The 21,061-nt window shown below is 49.0% G+C and overlaps 1 protein-coding gene across 9 annotated transcripts in view; it reads left to right on the top strand.

The window, feature by feature from the left end:
• Nucleotides 1–19,809, top strand: part of CCDC30 (coiled-coil domain containing 30) — a 37,821-nt gene extending 18,012 nt beyond the window's left edge. For 3 of the 9 annotated variants that reach the window (XM_037380344.1, XM_037380340.1, XM_037380338.1), the window contains exons 10-24: nucleotides 105–297; nucleotides 4,842–4,940; nucleotides 5,551–5,676; nucleotides 8,436–8,593; nucleotides 9,636–9,882; nucleotides 11,494–11,667; nucleotides 11,981–12,190; nucleotides 12,877–13,034; nucleotides 13,576–13,723; nucleotides 14,293–14,414; nucleotides 15,540–15,681; nucleotides 16,264–16,400; nucleotides 16,701–16,815; nucleotides 17,733–17,800; nucleotides 18,474–19,809. In XM_037380344.1, coding sequence (XP_037236241.1) covers nucleotides 105–297; nucleotides 4,842–4,940; nucleotides 5,551–5,676; nucleotides 8,436–8,593; nucleotides 9,636–9,882; nucleotides 11,494–11,667; nucleotides 11,981–12,190; nucleotides 12,877–13,034; nucleotides 13,576–13,723; nucleotides 14,293–14,414; nucleotides 15,540–15,681; nucleotides 16,264–16,400; nucleotides 16,701–16,815; nucleotides 17,733–17,800; nucleotides 18,474–18,687 — 2,311 coding nt within the window. In that variant the 3' untranslated portion in view covers nucleotides 18,688–19,809. Of the gene's footprint in view, nucleotides 1–104; nucleotides 298–4,841; nucleotides 4,941–5,550; nucleotides 5,692–8,435; nucleotides 8,594–9,635; nucleotides 9,883–11,493; nucleotides 11,668–11,980; nucleotides 12,191–12,876; nucleotides 13,035–13,575; nucleotides 13,724–14,292; nucleotides 14,415–15,539; nucleotides 15,682–16,129; nucleotides 16,401–16,700; nucleotides 16,816–17,713; nucleotides 17,801–18,473 lie in introns of those variants that run through there. The other 6 variants (XR_005103190.1, XM_037380342.1, XM_037380341.1 and 3 more) reach the window with 6 other exon arrangements.
• Nucleotides 19,810–21,061: the final 1,252 nt, after the last annotated feature.

Genomic DNA, 21,061 nt, shown 5'->3' with positions numbered 1-21,061 from the left:
ACAGAAATATTCCATAGTGGAAAACACATTGGCTTTTTCATGATGTGTGTCAATAGGTTTACATAGCAGTTCTAGCCTTGGTGATGGTGGTCTTTGGTGTGTAGGTGCCGAGAGGTGATTGAAAACATCGAGGGCAGGAATTCACAGCTCCTTCACAAGCTGCAAAAACTGGAGCAGGAGCATGAGGATTTGGTTGAGCGCAATGAAGAGCTGGAATCAATTCTGGGAGAGACGCAGATCCAAACCAAGCAGGAGAAGGAACAGTTTGAGACTGAGGTGGAGGGACTTCACCGGAAAGTAAGTAAGGAATGGAGGAAATACAGTTTGGGTCTGCTTAATTCTAGCTGGTTTTCTCTCTGCATAATGATTGGTAAAATAAAATTACGGTTGACCTAAACCTGCAGGCTGCTTTGTTTAGTTTGACAAGAAATACAACTACAAAAATCTGGCAGTTTCAGAAAAGAGGTGAAAAGAAGGAAAAAATTCCAGCCGTTGAGTAAATGACGCTTGCTCTGGAGATGCAGATTCCCCCAGTGTTACAGCAGCATTGTCTTTTCCAGCCCCTGTCCCTGCTCTCCGTGCTTGGGCAAGCAGCGTTAAGTAGCTAACAGAGCTCCTGCATCCACAGGAGTGAGACCAGGCAGTGTTCCCTTCCCGTAAAGCCTTTCTGTACATGTGGGCGCTGTACACCCTTCGCTTTCTTGGCTGAGCTGAAGCAAAGCCTGTTTCAAATTCAAGTTGCATCTTATTTTCTCAGGAGCTATTTCTTCTGAGCCTGTTGTAGCTCAGAAGCTCTTATTTCCCCCCCAGAGGCTGTCCTAGATGGCATCAGTGCTCCTGACAGTCTCCTGCAGGAACTGCTTTTCCATGTTGGATGGCTGTTTCTTCTGCCTGCAGTTCCTGCTGAAGAGCAAGTTCCAGGAAGCCCCAAGTCCTCTTGAGGCTCAGAAGAGAGGCAAGAGGTTTTCCTGAAGCCCATGTCTTTTAACCTGGCACGCATGACAGAACTCCAGGCTTTGACTTGAATCTCTAACCCCTCTCCAGACCTGTCCAACAGGTGAAAATGGTCAGCGCAGGACACTGTTGCTCCTTGATCCCAGGAAAGGTCACCGCTTCAGCATGCTGGTGGCAAAAGGTTGTACTTCTGGCTTTTCCCCAAGCACAGCATCTCGTAAACGTGTCAGCCCATGTGTCAAACACTGAGGCACTTCTGGGTGTGGGGGCCAGGATCTGCACTGCCTGGGGACATCCTAGCTGAACATAAATTTGAGGGGATGGAGAGTTTCCTTCGTTGCCTGCGATCTCTTAGTGCAGGATCTGCTGTTGAATGGGGCAGCCGTGGCTGGAGACTTCTTTTTGAAGTGCTGTGATAAGCTGATCCATCTGGAGCTGCTCTGCTCAATCTTGATCAAGATGTGACCTTGACAGTCTCTTCCTAACTCGCATCCTACTTGATTTTGGGCACCCTCATCCCAGGGCAATCTGAATCTTTTCCTGTTAATAGGACAAGTCCACTCAGATCATCCTTTGACTTTAGGAGGTTGATAGGAAGTCTTGGTTGTTTGCACTCATTTGCATGTGACAGTCAGGGAGCCTCTGGGAAATTGCAGATGTGAAGCATCGTGCTGATTATTTGGTTTACCAGAACCACAGCAACATTAGAGGCCTCCCTGCAACATCTGAAGAGCTATCTCCATCCACGTTTTGAGTGAGGATTAAGTCATTGCTGAAGCTTCTCAGCCTGATGATGCCTTTGTCAGGGTTGTCTTTAGGCTCAGTTTATTGGATGGACTCTCCATCCCTCTGGAGGTAGCTCTGTGAGGAGCATCTGCGCTTGTGGACTGGTTTGTCACTACTTGTCCTCAGGGAAAATACCATTTGCAGCATTCATGCAGCATTCGTGCAGCATCGCTACCAGGGCACGTGATCCCTTACGGACAGGGCAGCTGAAGAATTTATAGCCAGAGAGAACAGAGGAAGCCAGAAGCTGGTCTTGCTAGATGGGAGGTGGGCTTCTCCCCAGAAAAGCTGGTTGAGGAGGTCTTTTCCTTTGGCTGAAGCCCTGCTGCCTGGCCAAAAGCTCTTCCTCCCTTGGGCCATTGCCCTCTCCCCTCTGTCTGTGGCTAAGAGATGCCCTCTGCAGTGACTCTGGTCCTGCATCTCCGGGCGGCAGGACCAGTCCGTAGTGTCTTCTGGATTTCTGAGGTGAGAAGGAAGGCCACACACAGGTTTTCAGTCAGGAGTGAGCAGTGCTCGGGTGTCTCAGGTTAAAAAACGACGTAGGAGGATAATACATGTGTGAAGGCATATCCTATGTGAATGCTGAAGTAACCACACATCTCCAAGATGAATTGTCCAAAGACAGAAAGGCTGAATTGCTTGTCAGTAGCCTCTGGCTGTGAGGGAGAAGTCTCTAACTACAGTGAAACAGACTGAAGGCACGTTCAAATATCTTAAGGAAGGATGCCAGCAGACATCATGTTTCTAAGTGTGTAGCCGTGGAGCCAAGGGCAGGCTCTGTGACGGGAATGCCAAAAGGTCTGTCCACCATGACTGTGCTTTTGTTTAAATCGGGGCTTGTTCAGCACAGACTGAAATGTTTCCCACTTTCTCATCGAAGCAGGATAAACACAACCCTCAACAAATCAAACAAGACAGGTTTTCAGTCTGGAGAAATCCCCTCTTTGCTCAGTGCGTTGTTAAACAGATCCCTGGGAACGCCGCTTTGGGGGACACAGGGCGAACGCAGCAGGGGAGCACCGAGTAGCCAAGGAGATGCAAGGCATTTTGGCTGGCAGGAGCTTGGCAGTCGCTGAGGCTGAAAAAAAAGATAGAAATGTGCACAGCAGGGCAGCAGAGGGGAGACTGGCAGATTTCAGGATGGAAGAGGAATTGGGTTAACCCTTGGTTAGATCCAGCATCTGCTCAGATGGAGGGCTGCAGAGCTGCACCCTTCATCTCTAAGGGGCTTTTGCGTGCCTTGGAGGTAAGGAGGGAAGGACTGCACTGGAGGGAGGGCAGGTGCGCTGGAGCCTGGAGAAAGCGGCGCTGCTGGGCATTTGCCAGCCTGCCCCGTGTGAGCAGGACTTGGAAGTCTTTTCTAGTTTGGGTCGCCTACAAAAATCTTGGCTGATTAGGCCACTGACTCAGAACAAGGACACCAGGATACAACATGAGTATTGTTCTGCTGTTGGCACCAGCACAACTAAAATGCTGGAAAGTTAGTGGCTTGGAGGATGTATAAGCAAAAGGATGGAAATGCATCGCTAGGTATCAACTTCATGACCAAAGGTTGGCTGCGGGGTGAGGAGGGGAGGTATATTTTGCCTTTGAGTTCCCTTCTAGAACTCCAAAGTCTTATTGAACCCCAAACTATCATCTAGTCATGCAAGAGGAGGGCCTTTTATTACCCTCTAGCTGTTCTGTAAGAGGCCTGGAGGTCTCACCTCAGTGATCTGCCTTTAACACCTAGGTTAGGCAACATCATCTGTCTTAAAAACCAGTATCACAGCAGCTTTCCTCTGTGTTGAGATCATTCCCTGCTGGGAGCTCCAACAGAGCCATCTTGTGCCTGAAGCCTGTCAGTGAAGGCAAAAAGCTCCTGGACTTTGATGTGCTGCTTTGTAACCGCTTTAAATGGACTGGGATTGGCAGAGGCTTGGCACTTCCTCAGCTTTGGCTTCCCATTGGAAAGGAATGAAAAATGATCTCTGAATAATTGCAAAGCAAGGAGAGTGGGAAAGGTGTGAGACATCTTATATGCTTCACCATACACTCGTCTGCGTGAGTGGAGTGATAGCTGTTGCTCCTATGAGTACAGGGCATGCTGTGTGAAGCTGGATTTCATCTGCAGCTTTTTTAAGATTTTAAGCTTTTGTAAGAGATTTCATCTCCTTCCAGTGTCCCTGCTTGCTCTGCAGCCTTGTTCAGCGAAAGCCCAGCTTGGGCAGTTGGGGAAGCCAGCTTGGTGGTTTAGAAATCAGAAAACCAGCACAAACTTTCTTCTGAAAGTAGCTGAAAGGAAAAGCTGCTGAATGCCCTGCTGGCTGGCAGCGGAGCGGGGTGGCCGTGAGTGCCAAGACTCTGATTTTACAAAAGGGCCTGCAGGAGCTGTAATGGGGAGGAGAAGCTGGACTGTTCTCGCTCCTTTAAACCCTTTAAAGCAGCAGGATTAATAATCATTCCCACGAGATTCACCCCCCGCAAAAGTAAATGCCTCTGGGAGGGGGGGAGGTGGTGGTGTAAATGCAGAATGAGCACTTGTCCAGGCAAACTCATGCCTGCCAGGAGAAACAGAGGTCAGTGTTTTGCTGGCTCGAGTCCGGAGTCCTCAGAGCCTTGCAGGAGGGAGTTACCACCTCCTCTGAGCAGCGGAGGGACCAGGACCCTCTGGCTGACGGGGCTGAACACCTGCCTGGATGAGGTCAGCTGCAGGCGAGCAGGCACTGCAACAGCACGGGGTAGGGAGATGGCCGGCGCTATACATCGGGGTCTCGTGGGGTCCTCAGTGTTGGGGGAGCGGCGTGTAGAAGGCCCACAAGCTGTGGAGACCTTCAATTTTCCCCACGTGTCTGGGTTGTTCCTCTCCTTTTGTGGAGCAGGGTTCTTTCGCTTTCTAACTTGGCCTTGGATGGCTCCTTCCCCCTTTGAAGCAGAGGGTGAAAGACGTGAGGTGGAGCAAGCCCCCGCTGGCGGCTGTCCACATCCCCTCCTACTCCATGCTTCCAAATGTGGGGTTTGCTCTGCAACAGCAGCACAAGGAGACATTTCGTAGTGGTTGTGTATTTAGTACTAGTTGTGAGTACTGGTTTGCTTGTAACTTGCACTTTGTCTGTCCTAAGATCACAAGTTTAGAAACGGAGTTACTTGAAGTGCAGAAGAACAAAACTGAGATGAATGGGGAAGAGCAGGCATTGTCTGGAGCACAAGAGATGCAAGAGGTAAGAGGTTTTCCTTGGGAAGTAAATAGTTTTGTTTAGAAACATATGAAATGAGCATCTCCTGTGAATGTTTTTTTGTCACCACCTTCTCAGAACTGGTAGCCCATCAGCTCATACAGGACAGAGGGATGTCTTTAGAGGGTAGCAGTGAGCATGGAGATCGTACTGGCATAACTCATCTCCCTTGTGAGATTGTCCTGCCTTCAGCGCTGCAAGCTGAGGAGCTTGTTGACTCCCTGGTGAAGGGTTTGCATGTGTAAAGGGGCTTGATCTTGTTTAGGGTTTGATGAAACCTAGGTAGTGCATAGGTACATCGACAAGGCTGTTTCCCAGCTGGTCTTAGGCTGGCCTTGCTGTCCATTTGTTACTTGCTAGACAGATCCAGACAATCGGATCTGCCAGGTGTATAAGCTGGACAGAGCTTATTACCTCTGGGAGAGGACCTTGAAGGCTCCAGGCCTTGAGAGATGTCCTGCCAGCCCTGGCAACTTTTGAGAATCGTTTTTTCCTATCCTTGTTTTCCAGAAGACAAGTTTTCTGCAATTTGTTTCTCTTTTGCTAGAATAAATGATGCTGGAGAAGTGACTCTTCTTTTTTTTTTTTGTTCCAGATGTTGGAAAGCTGTCAGGAAACGATAGAAAAGTTGGGAAGTCAGTTGGGAGAGCGGAGAGAACGGAGAAAGCAACTTGCTTCTGAGCTTGAACTGTTACGACAAGATCTGAAGGCTGAGAAGAAGGTACTGGGGAGCCCAGTATGTATCGCCCCTGCAGTGGGACTCCCTGCAGGAGGCAGTTGCCTTGGGATGACTCCATGAAACATTCCTAGTTGCCCCCCAAGTGTATCGCTTGACTGCTCTTGATGCATTTCTCTAGTCCAGCCAATCTCAAAGCTTCTTGGGCAGGTGATTTTAAATCCATCTGCTTTAATGGAACTGTGTCTCTCTTAATTTATTTTCCCTTTCAATTCAAACTTTGTAGCCAAAGCCCCCTTCTCTAGAAGGTAGAGTGGAAGTTTTCCGACTTACGTAGCTGTTGCAGAGTTATTTGTGATCGTAAGGCTCATGATCACGAGCCTTCATCACTCTGTGTCAAACATGGCAGGGTACTTGGAGATTTGAGCTGAGACCTTCCTGCAGAGCAACATCAGGGTCACCTGTTCGCAGTGACTGCTTTTCTGCGGTTGATCAACTGCCTAGTTCTAAATCTGTTTAACATGGATCCCCTTTAAAATGAATAGTATTCTTTCTGAACCACAATATGGCATGATAAGAAGTCAGAACACCCAAGAGTCACAGAAGTCTACATGAACAGCTTGCTGAGGTCCCGGTGTTGCTTTATGTGCCCATAGGACCTCAGTATGCTTTGCTGGAAGCGATTTAACTGCTAGATAGGCTTCTGGTGAGTTTATCTTTGCTGGGAGAGTTGCTGGTGCTCTTGTCTTCCAGTTGGGCCAGAGGAGAGAGGACAAGTGATGCCAGCAAAATTGTACAAGGGCTGGCACAGGCATAGGTAGGGTAGGGGCTGAAAATTAGGCTGAAATTTAGGAAAACTGTAGACCTGTGGCCTGGATTGGGCAGACAAGGGGGACCTGAGGGAGACTGGCAAAGTGGAGAGGGTTTACATCTATTGTAAACCCCCCTTTTCAGCACTCTGAGAGGCTTTAAACCAGCTGTGAGTCATCTCGCTTCCTTGAACATAACTAAAAACCCAATGAAAGTCCTGAACTGTTGGCAGAACTGCACATATGCAAGAGTCTTACTGGAGGAACAGTGGCATCTAGAGGACAGGACTTCTGTAGTGCTGTTGGGCAATAAATTCACATCGTAACAGCTTGGGCTGCAGACCAAGCCTTGTGGAAGGGCAGTTTAGGGAGGAGCTAGGTCAGTCTGTGAATATGCACATGAAAAGGAATCGTCTGATTTGGGGGATGATAACCTTTGCATCCCAATAGTGCAATCTACTCGTGGTCCAGGGACCTTTTAATCAAAATGATGCATCCCTGTATCCCTGTAAGCTTGGTTGTAATTCAGCCACCAGCTGGCCAGTGGCTTCACCTGAGGAGAGGACTGTTCTTCCATCTCAAGGATGAAGAGGTGGAATCTGGTGGCCTGTATTAGACTGTAACAGTCTTGAAAATAGAGGACTTTGTGTGTGTTTGGTGGGATTTCTGACTTCACAGATGGGTTTATTTCCTTCTGATAGAGCAGCTCTATGGAGGTGAATTGTTTACCAACAGGGTGCTGGAAATGAGCTTGGTGTGAAATCATCGGGTTCTCATGGGTGATACGCACCGGGAGGTCAGGATTTGAGATTGCTCAGTGCTGTGTTTGTCAGGATGCCCAAGACATGGACTGGGCGAGTCAATTGGATAGTTATTTTTGTTCTTGTAAATTTTAATAACGTGCTATGATGCTATGCAGAGAGCTCTCTGCATTTGTTTGGAGCTGTCTTCTGGTTTTTAAGAGGTTTTTGGACATCTGAGAGGAGAAAGCTTTTTCTGAGCTTGTAGTTAGGGGTGCATTACATCCACTAGCTCCTGTTGTTTCCTCACCGGGGTTGCCTGACTCAAAATCTGAGTTTACAAGCCATTGTAATAACTTCCAAATCTCCAAAGAACATCAGCAAGCAGGGATCTCATTAGTGTATCCCATTGGAAGCTACAAAAAAATAATGCTTTGTTAGATACAGAGGTGAGAAAGGTAAAGAAATCCCTGTTGTTCTGGTGTCTGATGTAGACAGAGCTGCTAGTGTGTGTTGCTCCAATGTAAGTAAATTCATCTTGGTGTAGATAAGGAAGACCTGAAATTGAAACATTAGTGCTAGCATATGCTCAGGAAGAGTTATGGATTAAGAGGCTTTAGGAATCAAAGTCATTGCTAGTGTTTAGTGGGCTTATAAGCATTTTTCTTTGAAGGATTTGGGTTTACCACCGCTTAGTGGGAGATACTAGACCAGGAAGATTCTGGTTCTGCTCGAGCCTGGGAGTTCCTGTGTCCTTATGCACTCCTCGTGCCTTCCTTTCTTCATCCTTTTATTTTCTTGGCATCTTCTCTTCATGTCTGAGGTTTTGGGCCTGCCAAAAAAAGGTGTTAGGTGAGGTGGAAAGCGGAGACCAGCCCTCCCTAGGGAGTTGTTTCGGGCTGACATGGATGGAGGATGCGTAGCACCGGGTGAGACAGCTGAATACATATCCTGTACTCTCCCTGTTTTCCCAAGAGTTGCCACTTTTGTAAAGAGATAACGGCACATGCTATAAAGCCCTGAGAACTACAGATGGGCCACAGAAGGATGAAAACAAATAAAGAAGTGTGATTCGATAGTAGTTTACACACAGATACTTCCCATGCAGAAAAAAAGGCCTTACGTGGGTATCTTCAAGGGTGAAGAACTACACTAATTTAGCTACAGAATCACGATGGAGCCCCCAGATTGCCATATACTGCTCAAAAGCTTTCCATGAAGCAAGTCAAAGTCGTGGTGTTTTCTGACCTTACAGGCCTCTGAACTCCTACAAGAAAGAGAACAGATTAACAAACTCGAGCAGCAACATGAAGATCTATGTACAGATGAAAAGATATATGAAGAACAGATGGCTAAAGTAGTATTTTTGGAAGAACAAATCAAAAACTTGAGGGATGAACAAGAACTGCTCTGGTAAACGTTAACAAGGCCTGTGGTACTTTCTGCTTCTTATCTTTGCTGACTAATTTTTTAATGTGTTAAAAATCCCCGTAGTGCTGCTTCTGGCAAAAATGGGCACAGCAGCTTTGTGTCTTCCTTATCAGATGATCATCTCTCTGTAGAGATTTTGGTGAATAAGCATTGCCCTTACCGACATCATGGTCTGTCAGGAGTAAACTTTTTTTTCTTTTTTTTTTTTCCTTCCTTTTTTTTTTCTGCAGCTATTCCACATTCTGAATGGCATAAATGAGAGCTGTCCTTAGGGAGGAGGCTTCTCTTGGAGTGAGTTTTGAGCTAACACGGTCCCAAAAAATGCTCCCGTGGGGGGCTTGGGCTCCTTGGGGCTAACTGCTGAGCTACATCCTGCTGTGGATTTCAGTTGTCCTGGGAAGGCAGGTGTCAGCAGCCACCGGGGTTGTAAACAAAGCTCTTACAGGTCCTCTGACTCCTCTTTTTCAGTAGATCAATACAAATTTGAAGCTGAAGCCTCCCTCCTCAGGCTCCCGTTAGTAATAAAAGCTTGGATTAAATCCATTGTAGTTACAATCAGCTCAATGACCTGGTACCTAGGTAGTGAGACAAAGTAAAACCAGGCTAGGACAGGTAGGTTAGCTTATAAGGACATATGGTAGGGATTGAGATAAATCAGACAGCTTGATCGGGAGACCTGAGCTCATATTTCCATACAGCAAGTGCTTCTCCGCCACTTGTGAGCTCAGACCAGCTCACGTGGCTCTGTGTGAGTGTCTCCTTAGCCAGCACTTCACCCACTCATGAATGCCCAAGAGCTGACCCTCTGGACACATGTTTCTTTGTGGGCCAGCTTCCCCTGGACACAGACCCTTGCCCAGAACTGCTAGACCCAGGATTAAATCCCTTCTGGGTCCTCCTGAGACACTTAAGCATTGCCTTGAGCGTTTCACTGGATTCTTGTATCCCAAGTTTTTCCCCTTCAGAGGGTGGTTTCCCTTGGATGTGTATAGTTACCTCTCTCCTTTACTATTTCTCCTTCGAGTTCTGAATTACTAGAGAGCAACAAGAAGAGGGAGGAGCTAGAAAAGCAGCTAAAAGAGAGCAATGAAGAAAAACGGTTGTTACTGGAAGAAATTGCCCAGCTAAAACAAGATATCCAGACTACCCGGGAGCAGGGCGACAGCACGCTTGAAGAGACTTTGTGGATGAATCGAGGCCTGGCACATAGAGAGAACAGGTTTCTCGTGGCGCAGAGCTCTGCAGGCAGTTTAGATGGGAGCGTTAAACAGGTATGGGCAGCTTTGCCAGCTGCACTGTACTTTTTTTCACTAATTTAGTGGCAAAGCCTAATTGAAGTGGACTGGAAGCCAATCCTGGAGTGTTAGCACACGGCAGGGAGATGAGGCTGACTGATTTCCTTGGGGGAAATGTTTGGGAATTGAGTGTCATTGTTTCCTTCTGTTGTATTTTTCGTTGTAGTGGGAACTTGGATAAACTGAAGGGCTCCCTTAGTACACATGCAAGAAGTTATACAGTCCTTAAATGACGTGTTAAACTGTTTGAAGCTCTTTCTCAGCTCCTTTTTGGAGTGTGAGAAGTGGAGCTGGCTTGCTATTCCCACAACAGTCTTGCTCTTGCTGGATGCAGAAGCTGTTCCTCTTCCCTACTTCTCCTTGGGATTTTCTGCTCTTACACTCCAGGGCTTGAACTGACCCCGTGGCTGCTGCCCCGTGGCAGCTCACAAGCAGCTGGGTTTGGCTGCAGCCCCGTGCCTGCATCTCGGTGACTGCTCTAGCAGCTGCCAGGCGAGACCCCTGTTTGTCACTACGTTTAGCTGTCTTTGAAATGCAATTTTTTTTCTCCTTTCTTACCGTGGGATCAGAAAAAGAAAGGGAAGAGCAGCAAGCTCTGCCAAAAGGGGAAGAAATGATGAAGGTACCCGGGGTGGGGAGTCTGAGGAAGAGCAAGGATTATATGCAAGTGTTTGGAAAAGGAGTGGACAGGGTGGCATCTAGGCAGGAGTGGGAGTGGAAAGGAGAGGGTTGGAGCTGTGCTGACACCAAGAAGCAGCAAATCTGTACGGTTAGAGCAGACCAAAGCAAGACAACATGGTGTAGAGGGGATGCTGAAAAGGATCCCGGTAGAAGAAGGTGGGGGAAAAAAACCCCACAAAATCTAACGGACCTCGAGGACAAATGACATTGCCAGATCCCACAGCGCTAGATCAAGACTCCCCAGCTTGGTGATTTGTCTGAGAAGGGAAGCTTGAACTTCAGTGGACTTCATGCAGAGGGTGAAGACGCAAAGCGGGAATGCAGATGGACAGATGGCTGGAAGTGGGTTTTGGTACACCAGACGTGGGAATAGCTTTTAGTCTGCATGCAAGGCACTTGTGAGAAGGTGGATGAACCAAAGAGCTCAATTATCTTCTGAAAGCCATCACAGACCATCAGTGACTGCCTCCTGGTGCCCAGGCTGCTGTCGCCTTGTGCCAGCCTGTCTGTTTCTGTACCACTTCCAGGACTTGCCTTGTTCCTGCCACCGCGGGGAGTCGCGGCTGGATGTGTGACTCCCGCTGAGTCGCCTTAGTGAGTGCCAGTGAAACTGGCACAAGCATTAAGAGTAACGTGGGTGGTTTGGAATTTGTTTTGACAGGTTGGTTTTCACAGGGATTTGTTCCCTCATCCAGGTTATTGCATCTTTTCCCTCGACCTCCAGAGGGGGATGGACAGGGTAGGGAGCATAGTGTGGGGGCAGAAGTGCTTGCCTGGCTTTACCTGTCTTCCTACTAAATGCCCTTAAATCCTATTGGTGTATTTCTACCTGTATTAATTACTAGTCTTTATCTTTCCTTGAAGTTGATGTCCAATGTAACCTTTGTCATTTTGCTGTTCCTGCAGAGTCTGTCTGAGGAGAGATTCCAGCAGCAGGAGGAAAAAATGCAGCAACTGCGGCAGGACTTGCGTCGAGTTCAGAACTTGTGCAGCTCAGCTGAGAGGGAGCTGAGATACGAAAGGGAGAAGAACGTCGACTTACACAAGCAAAATCTCTTGCTCCAACAGGAATGCACCAAGGTAGGAACAGAGCAGGGAGAGCTGCTTGTAGGGAGCGTCACATCCTTTTACAAGGGTCAAACGGGAGGTCTGAGGTGCTGATTTCGCCAGGCTGGACCTCATTTACATCTGACTGTACAGCACCTGGGCTTTTCAGTGTGCTCTGCCTCAGCTCAGTGGAAATTGCACTGCCTCCAAATAAAATGTGCTGTGCTTGCTCCCTGGATTGTTTATTCTTGCTCACTCTCTGGAATCCTGTTGGCCCTTTCCTAATCAAGACGTTTCAGATGACATATGTTGAAGTGCAAACTTCATTTCTTCTTTTGAAACTCAGGTTAAAGCTGAGCTGAAGCAAGCCCAGGCAAAACTCTCGGACACAACTGAAACATGCTCCTCTCTCTCGGCACAGTGGGAAAAAAGCCAGCAGAAGGTCAAAGAACTTGAACAAGAGCTCTTGAAGTGCTCCCAGGCTGATAAACTGCAGAGCGGTCTGCAAGAGAAACTTGCACAAGAGAAATCCAAAGTACGTGAAGCACAAAAAAAGGTAACTCTTCAGCATGAGCTAAGTTAACAGGAGGTATGTTTTTAGCAGTTTCGTGCAACTGTAGTTCAGGAAAAAGAAGCTCTAGCAGCAATTGAATTGGTTCCCTGAAGCCTATTTTGCTAGTCCGTTCTGAGATCACTTGGCTAAATATTTTAGGGAAAATAGGTGTTACTAGTGGGAGCGTAATCAAAACAATAGAAGTGAGATCTGATGGCTCAACTCCTGCCTCTGAAGCTCAGTGTCTCTGAAAATACTGGTAGCAGGGCTGGCAGGCACAGGGAGCCCAGACCACATTCCTGACAAGGAGATTTGCTACTGTTTGCTATCTGGTAAATTGCAAAAGTTTGTGTTTTTAAATTGCAAAAGAATTGTGGCATCGATTCTGCCGTATTCCTGCACTAATTGTTGGATTTGTTTTTTGAAGTGTGCAGGACTGAATTAGGTGCAAAAAGGATTGTTGTTAATTCATGACATAGTGTGTGATCCCAAGTCTGGCAGCTGTTTGAAAGGTTTTGCTTTTAACGGACTTTGACACAAAGACATGCAGAAGTACTTTGAGTAGAAGCGAGAAAACCTTGCGTTCCCATGACTTGAATACAGAGGGATCAAAGGCATGTGAATCCCTTGGATTCAGATACTGGCCTGTAAATTCAGAATGTTTAATCTGTATCCAATTTTAATCCCAGATTTCAAAACTCCAGCAAAAGCTAAAAGACTCACAACACCAGCTCCTGCTGGCAGAGGCCCGTGTTTCAGACAAGAAACTCTTGGAGGAGGAATTGAAGGAAACCCGAGAAAATGAAGCCCGTGTGCAGCAAGAACTTCACGAGGAGCAGCTGAAAAGGTACCCAGAGCCGGGTGGTGCCTGAGCTGGGTGCGGAGGGGAGGTGTGTGCCAGCAAATGCTGCTGTGCCAGCCTCCCTCCAGCTACCTCCTGCAGCTCCATGACTGGCCCTAGGTGGCTTCAAGGAGACCCTGCACCCTTGGTTTTACCTTCCTCTCTCTCCTTTTGACCTGCCAGCGTCCCTCCCCAGGATCCCCTCTTTATGAGATTTAAAAGCTTTTTTGGAGACCCCAGCTGCCTCAAAAGGTGTGTGGTCCCTCCTGCCAGCCCAGTGATTTGGTTTACCCTCTAGATGCCAGCAGTCCCCTTTTTTCTGCAACTGGGACTGGAAATCCTAGACACATCGTGCACCCTTTCACATGCCACTGGGACATGGGGACAACCAGAACGTCCTGATTTCTTTCTATCCTTAGTGTTGCCCAGGGCAGGGCCAGAGCAGCGGGCTGATGGTTTTTAGATCAAGCCAGCCTTGAATTGACGGTGGCACATCACCGGCTGGCCTCCACGTTTGTGTCTCACCGTCACACCAACCTGTTTTTAGGAAGCTCCTGGAGCAGCAGGTGGAGGAGCTGCGGCAGCAGCTCCGGCATTCACAAGAGACAGAGGCGTCACTGGCCAAGATGCACGTGGAGCTGCAGGCCAAGACTCTGCACGTCCTGGAAGATGAGAGGAAAACTGACTCGAACGAGGTGAGCTGCAGCACAGGTGGCTCCTCGTCACCCAAGGGGATGCTGTGCTGGTGGCTGGCTCCAGAGCAGACCGCTGAGCTCTGGGGCGAAACAGGACCATCCCAGTGTGAAATCTGTACCTGGGAACTGCTGAAGTAGGGTCAATTCTGGCCAAGTGCTGAGCCCATGCAGATCACACTGATTTAAATGGGAGCCAGAGGAAAAGCACCATCCCATCTCGTGTAGGTTTCCTGGGAATGCAGCTCCAAGGGCACAGGAGGGAGGACTTGGTGGCTTCTTTCCCTTTTCTTGCAGAGCACAGAGCTTCTTGCAGGGACATCTTGGCAGAGTCCAGGGAGGATGCCCTGTTGAAGCCTAGAGCAGCCCCCCGGCAGCACAGAAATTCACACCCCCCTCCTCCTTTAAGGGGAGCAGGCAGTGGCCTTGGGGGGACAGAATGGATGGATGTTATCTATAGTGGGAATCACTGGGATTTATGACAGAGAAGCTTTGGAGACCAGACTGAAAGGAGGCAGAGGGGCCTCTACAGCTAAGGACGCACACGCGAATAAAAAATAAATGTTTTCCAGCACCTCCAGTGCCAGAAGGAGAACCAGAAGCTTTCAGAGCAACTTTCATTGCTGAAGGGGGAAAACAAAGCCCTTTACGAGGAAGGAGTCCGTCTCCTGAACCAGAAGGATGTGTATGTCAGGTAATGAATGCAGCAGCAGGCAGGGGAGGTGTAGACACAGGAAAAAAACGTACCCAGGAATTGCTGTTTACATGCCTGGCAGTGACACTGGATTTGACTGTTCTGTAGCCTTTCTTGTCTCTCCTGGAAGGCAATTAGCACTGAGAGATCTGCCTTAGCCTGACGCTTCTGCGTGCGGTTGTGTCGTGCCTCGCATGTCTGCTGTCATGTTGTCCTCAGCAGCAGTGCAGAAAATGAGGGGGTGCCTAGGGAGAGCTGCGGGTGCTGCTGTGGAGGGTCTGGCGTTGGCAGAGATGCTCCACGGAGCTGCTCGTTTCTCCCCAGAGCACCTGTGATCTAATGTGAAGCACAGTGGCCTTTTTGTTGTAAGTTGTGAGCAAATATCATGGGCAAATATCCCTTATATGGTAGAGATTTTTTCTCTTTTTTTTTTTTTTTTTTTTTTTTGACATTATTTTCTCTTCTACCCCAGCTGGTTAAAAATAAAGAACACTGCCTGAACGAGACAAGTTTGAGGGGGAAGAGCAATCAGCACAAGTCTCAGTAGAGACAAATGTTTAACCTCGCTGTTGCAGCTCTATGAAGCACCCACCGAAGTAGCCCTTTCTGCAACCTGTTTGCCTGGCCCTTGCTGTTTAGGATTCTTATTTTTTGGCCTTTTTGCCCCCATACACAAATACTTCCCCTTAACCACCCCCAGCCCCAGCCAAATAAAACGACCTACCCTTTCCCTGTTACTTCCAGGTTTTGTGACTTTATATCCCTGTTTGGTATAAAGAGCTGAGAGGGGTGAGCACAAGGATTTGTAAAGCTGGGAGTCAGTTTCGGGAATGCTTTGGATCCTTTTCCCTCAATCAATTGCCATTTGGTTGACACTTAACAATATAACCTTTGCAACAATAACAGAAAACAAACCAACTGACTGATCAGTGAAAGACATAGTCCAGAAAGCCAGTGGGCTCATTCTGCCGTTAGCTGCATAGCCAGAAGGAGCTGGGTAGGTGGCTGAGGCTCCCAGTTCAGGCTTTGAAGAGCCTGAATAAATACAGGACATCTCCTGCCTTGATTTTAACCTAGAACACAAAAGCATTTCAGTGCCTGATGGTTGTGTCTCTGCCTCCTCAGGAAATATAATGAAATGCAGCTCCGCCACAAAGACAAGATCCGCAGAGCCAAGGAGACCTTTATTCACGAGGTGAAACAAAGGGACAGCAGAATTAAGCAGCTTGAAAGTGAGCTCAGCGAGGCAAAGCTCCAGGTGGAAAAGGTGAGAGAACACAGCAAGGGCTTCTCCTGCAAGGAAAGGCAGGGGAGCAGGCTACCGCAGGGCTGTGGGAGCATCCCTTCTTCCAAAAAGAAATGCGGTTTAGAGAAAAAAAAGACAATGAAGTTTAGGAATAGCTGGTTTGCAGGCACTGGGATTGCACTGTTAAATGATCAGTCGGAGCATGGGGAGCTCTGCCTGACATGCTGCTCCTGCTCTGTGCGCGGGACTGATGCTGCCCTGGGAGACAGCTGGCAGTGCCGAGGGGCACCAGCCCGTCCTCGTAGGAACAAATAGCCAAACAGAAATTCCTGGCTCAAGTTTTTCTTCAGGGGAGGAACCTGTGTCCTCAAATCCCGTTCAGAAACTGCCTAAGCTCCATCTTCTTTTACTTCAGAAATATTACTGCGGGGAAGTGACTCAAAAGCCTCTTTTTTGGGGTATGTTCCAGCAAGTAGTGCGTCACTTCTAGGAGTTAACGTGCTCAATGGTCACCCCTTTGGTAAAGCGCTCTGAGGTTTACAGAGGACAGAGAAGAGCCAAGCGTAACCGCCGGTTGTTATTTCCTTCTGCAACACTGCTCAGGGAAAGGTGCTGATCGCACAGCTCACTGCCGAGAACGAGAAATTACTCCAGGAAAGAAGACGGCTCCTCCAGAAGATAACCGAGCAAGAAGAGACCCCTTGGAGCAACCGGTCTATGATTGCCACCCTGCAGAGCAGGTAGGTACTTCATGATGTCTGCGCCTCTGGGAGCTTGCCTCTTCCCAGCATTTCTCTGGTTTTATGCCTGTTTCTCCTAAGAAATCCAGAGGAAAATCCAAGCTGTGCCCCAGTCACTAGTGCTGTGGCTTTTAATTGCTGTGGGATGTACTTAGCTCCTTTCCCCCTTGGAGCTGTGGGCATACGGGTGAAGGCTGTGGAGGCCAAAGGGTCCAAGGGTGAAAAAGTAAAATGCCCCTTTGAAAACATAGCGTGGCCAGAAGGAAAATAACTTGTGCCTTGTCTGTGTGACGTGCTCAGAGTGAAGATCCTGGACGAGGAGAACGTGCGGCTGCGCGAGAACAAACTCCAGCTCTCCGGCCACGTGCCCACCTCGCACCGCCCGCCAAGGAGCATCCACGCTCCCACCACAGAGGTGAGACTCGGGGAGGGCTTGGGCTTAGCAGGCGGGTTGCAGGAGCTGTTGTCTCCTGTGGGTGCGGGTTGGTGTTTGTTGCTGCAGCTGAGGGTGCTGGAGAAGAGCTGAATCGGTTCTTCGGCTGGGGTGGAGAGTGGCATCAAACCCCCAGGCGATTGCAAGGGCTTTGTGCGGTGAGGAGGGGTGTTGTGGGGGGCTGAAATACACTCGACACGCTCGTCATACTGCTCTATGCCCCAGCTGCTGCGTGATGAGATCCTTTTCCCCAAGGATGGAACTTTCATTTTGGCTTTTTTGCAGACTTAGAGTTGTTAAAAGGCCTCAGCTTTAAAGTTAGCTCTAAAAATAGGAGAAATAACCCAGAGCAGTGTGGTTGGGAATGTTACTCCTGTAAGCCAAAAAACCCTCAGACCGAGCTGACAGATAATACCGATTAAATTGAACGGAATGAAGGTTTGCCTTACCTGAGAACTTGGGTTTGGATTGGCCAAGTTAATGAAGAACTTTGGGGGAAGAGATGGAGAAAAAGCCAAGAAAGTCAAAGGTTGTGTTTCAACAGCTTTCCAGATCCACTGGTTTTTATTTAAAAGTTTATTGGTACATTTTGAGATTTGGAGGAACCCCAGTTTGGTTGGAAACTAGCTGTTAGGGGTGAAAGTGCAGAAGGAATTGTTTGTGTGTGGGTTTTTTCTTTTTATTTCTTTCTGTTAGTTTCACTGGGGCTAGTTAGGTTGGGTTTTTGTAATTTAAGTTCAGCCCCAAAGGACAAATCTATGATTAGTACCTCTGCGGGGCTGGAGTTCGTGGGGAGAACTTTCCGTCGAGCTGGGGGCACTGTGAAGACCAAGACTGTGTTTGAAATTCGGGGTCTGACATGCACCTCCTCCTGTGAAAGTCTCTGTTCCTCCTTCCAGGACTCAAAGAACGTTAACTTCTCCGAAAGCCAGCTCCAGAGCAAGGTGTTGCCCTCTCCCCGTACCAGGTACCGTGGGGTAAAAGGAGGCAGCAGGGAATGCCTCGCTGTATGTAGTGAGGGACAAGTTGAGTGTTTTGGCTGCTCCACCCTCTGCTTTCACCTCCAAGGGGTGGGTTTTGGGTGTGGGGGGTTTTTTGGTCAAATTATAGGGAAAATGATATTAAAAAGATTTGAAACTATAGGGATGAAGAAGTAAAATTTTCAAAAGATGTTGGGAAACACCGTGGGATTTAGGAATCGGTGTGACGCCCAGTGGTTTTGGAGGAGTGTCTTTACATGAGAGGTGGTGAGACTTAAAGGACGCCTGCTGCGCAGAGCTGTATGACCCACGTCCCGGGCAGGAGGGAGCTCGAGCTGTTCTCCACTGGTGGAGCCAGGAGCACCACGATCCGTGCCAAAACGGGCAAGGGGAATGCAGAGAGGCTCTGCACCTCCGGTCTCTGCCCGCTGGAGACCCAGCCCGGCCAGCTTGGTTACAGCCTTCGGTGCTGCTGAGGGTGACAGTCTGAGCAGGTTCTGGGGCAGATGAGGGCCGGCCACTGCTTGGCTGGAGGAAGAGTGTAGGAGCCTTCATTCAAGCGAAAGGCATTGACTGTAGATGTTGGGAGGAAGGAATATTGGGGCTGTGTGGGTGGCTGGGGTTTGCGGAGTGACTTTAAGAGAGGAAATTTCTTTTCAGCTTCCCATCACAAGAACCACCAGACTCTCTCAGCATCCTGAAGGCCACGCCAGACACAAAGCCTGAAGGAGAAGCTGAAAGCCAAGACTCGCCCTTCTGCTTGTCCCCCTCTCAACCTTCTGAGATCGGGTACCTGAATGTAGCTTCACCTGGAGACACCACAGCCTCCCAGCTCCAGGAGGAGAGTCAGAGCATCAGCTCCGAGAACTTCTAAACGGGGAAAGATATTGCTGAAAATATTAGCTGGATGGCAAGGATTTGGGCTGCTGTTGCTGTGGGATGACAAAGACTGCGGAGGAAGAATTGCCAAATGGACTGACCCGGTGATTCCTGCCATATTTCAACTACAGTGTTCAAGAGGCATTTTTTCAACTTACCCAACTCCGTGTGTGTGAGATCCCAGATTCACCTGGAGGCTGGAATTTGTAGATAAACTCTGTAAAATGGAAGAGGGTTGGGGTTGAAGCTCTGAACCCTGATTCCTTGTCCAGTACAAAGCTACAAACTTTGTAAATAAAACTTGGAGAAGTTCCCTTCCACCATGCGCCCACTTCTCTCCAGTCCCCTTGATCTGTGCCCAGATGCCAGCTGCTCCCTTTTGCGTGCTCTTACCCCTTCCATTTTGCTTCGTGTGAGCCTGTGGAGGGGAACAGGGGGTATCTGAGTGCCGAGGGGGTGATGAGAACATGTAACAATGGTGGATGATGGGTAAAGGGACCAGAAGACAGATGGAGATGGAGGGGATGAGGGGAATGGAACAGGAGCAGGAGAAAGGAGGGGATCTGAACACCCAGAGGAGGAAAGGGGCTAGATCTTGAATGCGCACTGACAGTGATGGAGGCTCCGTGAGGATGCTTGGGTGGGAGTGGAAAGGATCAGATCATGCAGAACAGGGGTGTAGAAGGGATCTGTGTATGCAAAGAGGGGAGCAGAAAGGATCAGAGCATGAATTGTGGGGAGGAGAAGGGACCTGGACACGTGAGTGGGAATAGAAGAGTTCTGTGCTTGCTCAGGAGGACATGGGTGTCACGTGAAAAGCGGTGGGGGGCGGATTCTCTCAGCCCTGGGTGTTTGATCTATCAGCTGAGACCCTTGTGCCCCACCAGTCTGGCAGCGCCCCGTTCCCGGGCCCCTTCACTGCCCAGTCCCGCTGGATCGGGGGGCGATTCGACTGACTCGTTCAGGGCAATGCACCGACAGCATCAGGGGAGCATCGTGGGGACCCCTGGGCAGCTCTGCCCGCTTTGGATGTGTCACCTGCTGCTGGTGCCCACAGAGGGCTCACGCTAACACCTTACGGAATAACGCTCTTTATTATAAAATGGTGACAAGTTAAGAGTCGTGAGTGCCAGTGAGAGGGACTGTCTGCAAAAACAAGCTTGAAATTATATACAACCAAACTAGAGACAACCAAAACCTTAATTACTAATGACAGCTAAAATGAGTTAGTTATTTAACGTGCATAAAGTTCTTACCCACCAGGCGTCCTGAGGGGGGAGAAGACAGGTTCAGCCCATCGACTGATCCCAGAAGTTACAATGGAGTCTTCCCTAACTTCCCTTCTCATTCATTCACTTGTTATATTTTTCTTGACTCTCAAGGCAGAGCTGGAGTGACTCCAGTCGTACATTGCTTCATTATTATTGGTATAAAATTCTCTGGCTTTCATTTAAAGACATAGTTGGTAAGAACTGGAAAGCGCGTGCTCGGTGAGGGGTGGTCACACTTTGGAGGTGTGGAGGTGTGGAGGGAGAGGTGGAGGGAGGAGTGGGATGGAGGTGTACATTAGTATTATAACGATATTATAATGAGCGAGGTTCGTCTAAGGAGAATAATTTGGCCACAGTTGTTGGCCCAGCAGTGGGTACCTGCTCGTGTGTTTTCCAGCCAACAGCTGCTATGCAGCTTATTGGCTGTGTGGTACCACCAAGCTCCCAGTCCTGTGGGGAGCACAGCCTGGCTGTGGGGTCTCCACCCCACTCCCCCCTCCGCTGCTCCTCCAGGCTAGCAGGTGGTGCTGCCTAGGGAACCCTGATGGAGTAGATTCCGTACGTGTGAACCGTCCTGGAAGTGGCAACTGTATTTTACCCTAAAAAGGTGGTTATAATCCTATAATTTCTGTTAGGTGCCAGTTTTCTATAATTTCCCACCTTCAAGTGGTTTTCCCATGCGTGGGATGAATAGGAATCACAGTTTGCAAGATGGGAACCGAGGAAATCTGAGTGCTTGGAGGAGGAAAGTCCTCCAAAAAAAAAAAAAAAAGAGCTGCAACCATGGAGGGCTGCCTCAGGGAAGGGGTGCCAGTCAGAGGGGCCTCAACAGGCTTGAGGGGTGGTCCTGAGTGACCCTCATGGAGTTCAACAAGCAGGTGCAAGGTCCTGCACGTGGGTGAGGGTGATCCCAAGCACAAATCCAGGCTGGGAGCAGATGGAGAGGGACTGGGGGGTGTTGGTGGGTGAGAAGCTCCATGTGTCCTGGCAATGCGCGCCCGCAGCCCAGCCAGCCACCCCTACCCTGGGCTGCACCCCCAGCTGCAGGGCCAGGGAGGGGGTTCTCCCCCTCTGCTCTGCTCTGGTGAGACCCCCCTG

Source organism: Falco rusticolus, chromosome 3 (genome assembly GCF_015220075.1).
Source record: "Falco rusticolus isolate bFalRus1 chromosome 3, bFalRus1.pri, whole genome shotgun sequence".
In the NCBI taxonomy this organism is placed as follows: domain Eukaryota; kingdom Metazoa; phylum Chordata; class Aves; order Falconiformes; family Falconidae; genus Falco; species Falco rusticolus.
The sequence above is the reverse complement of the archived record's forward strand: the minus strand, read 5'-3'. Positions and strand labels throughout refer to the sequence as shown.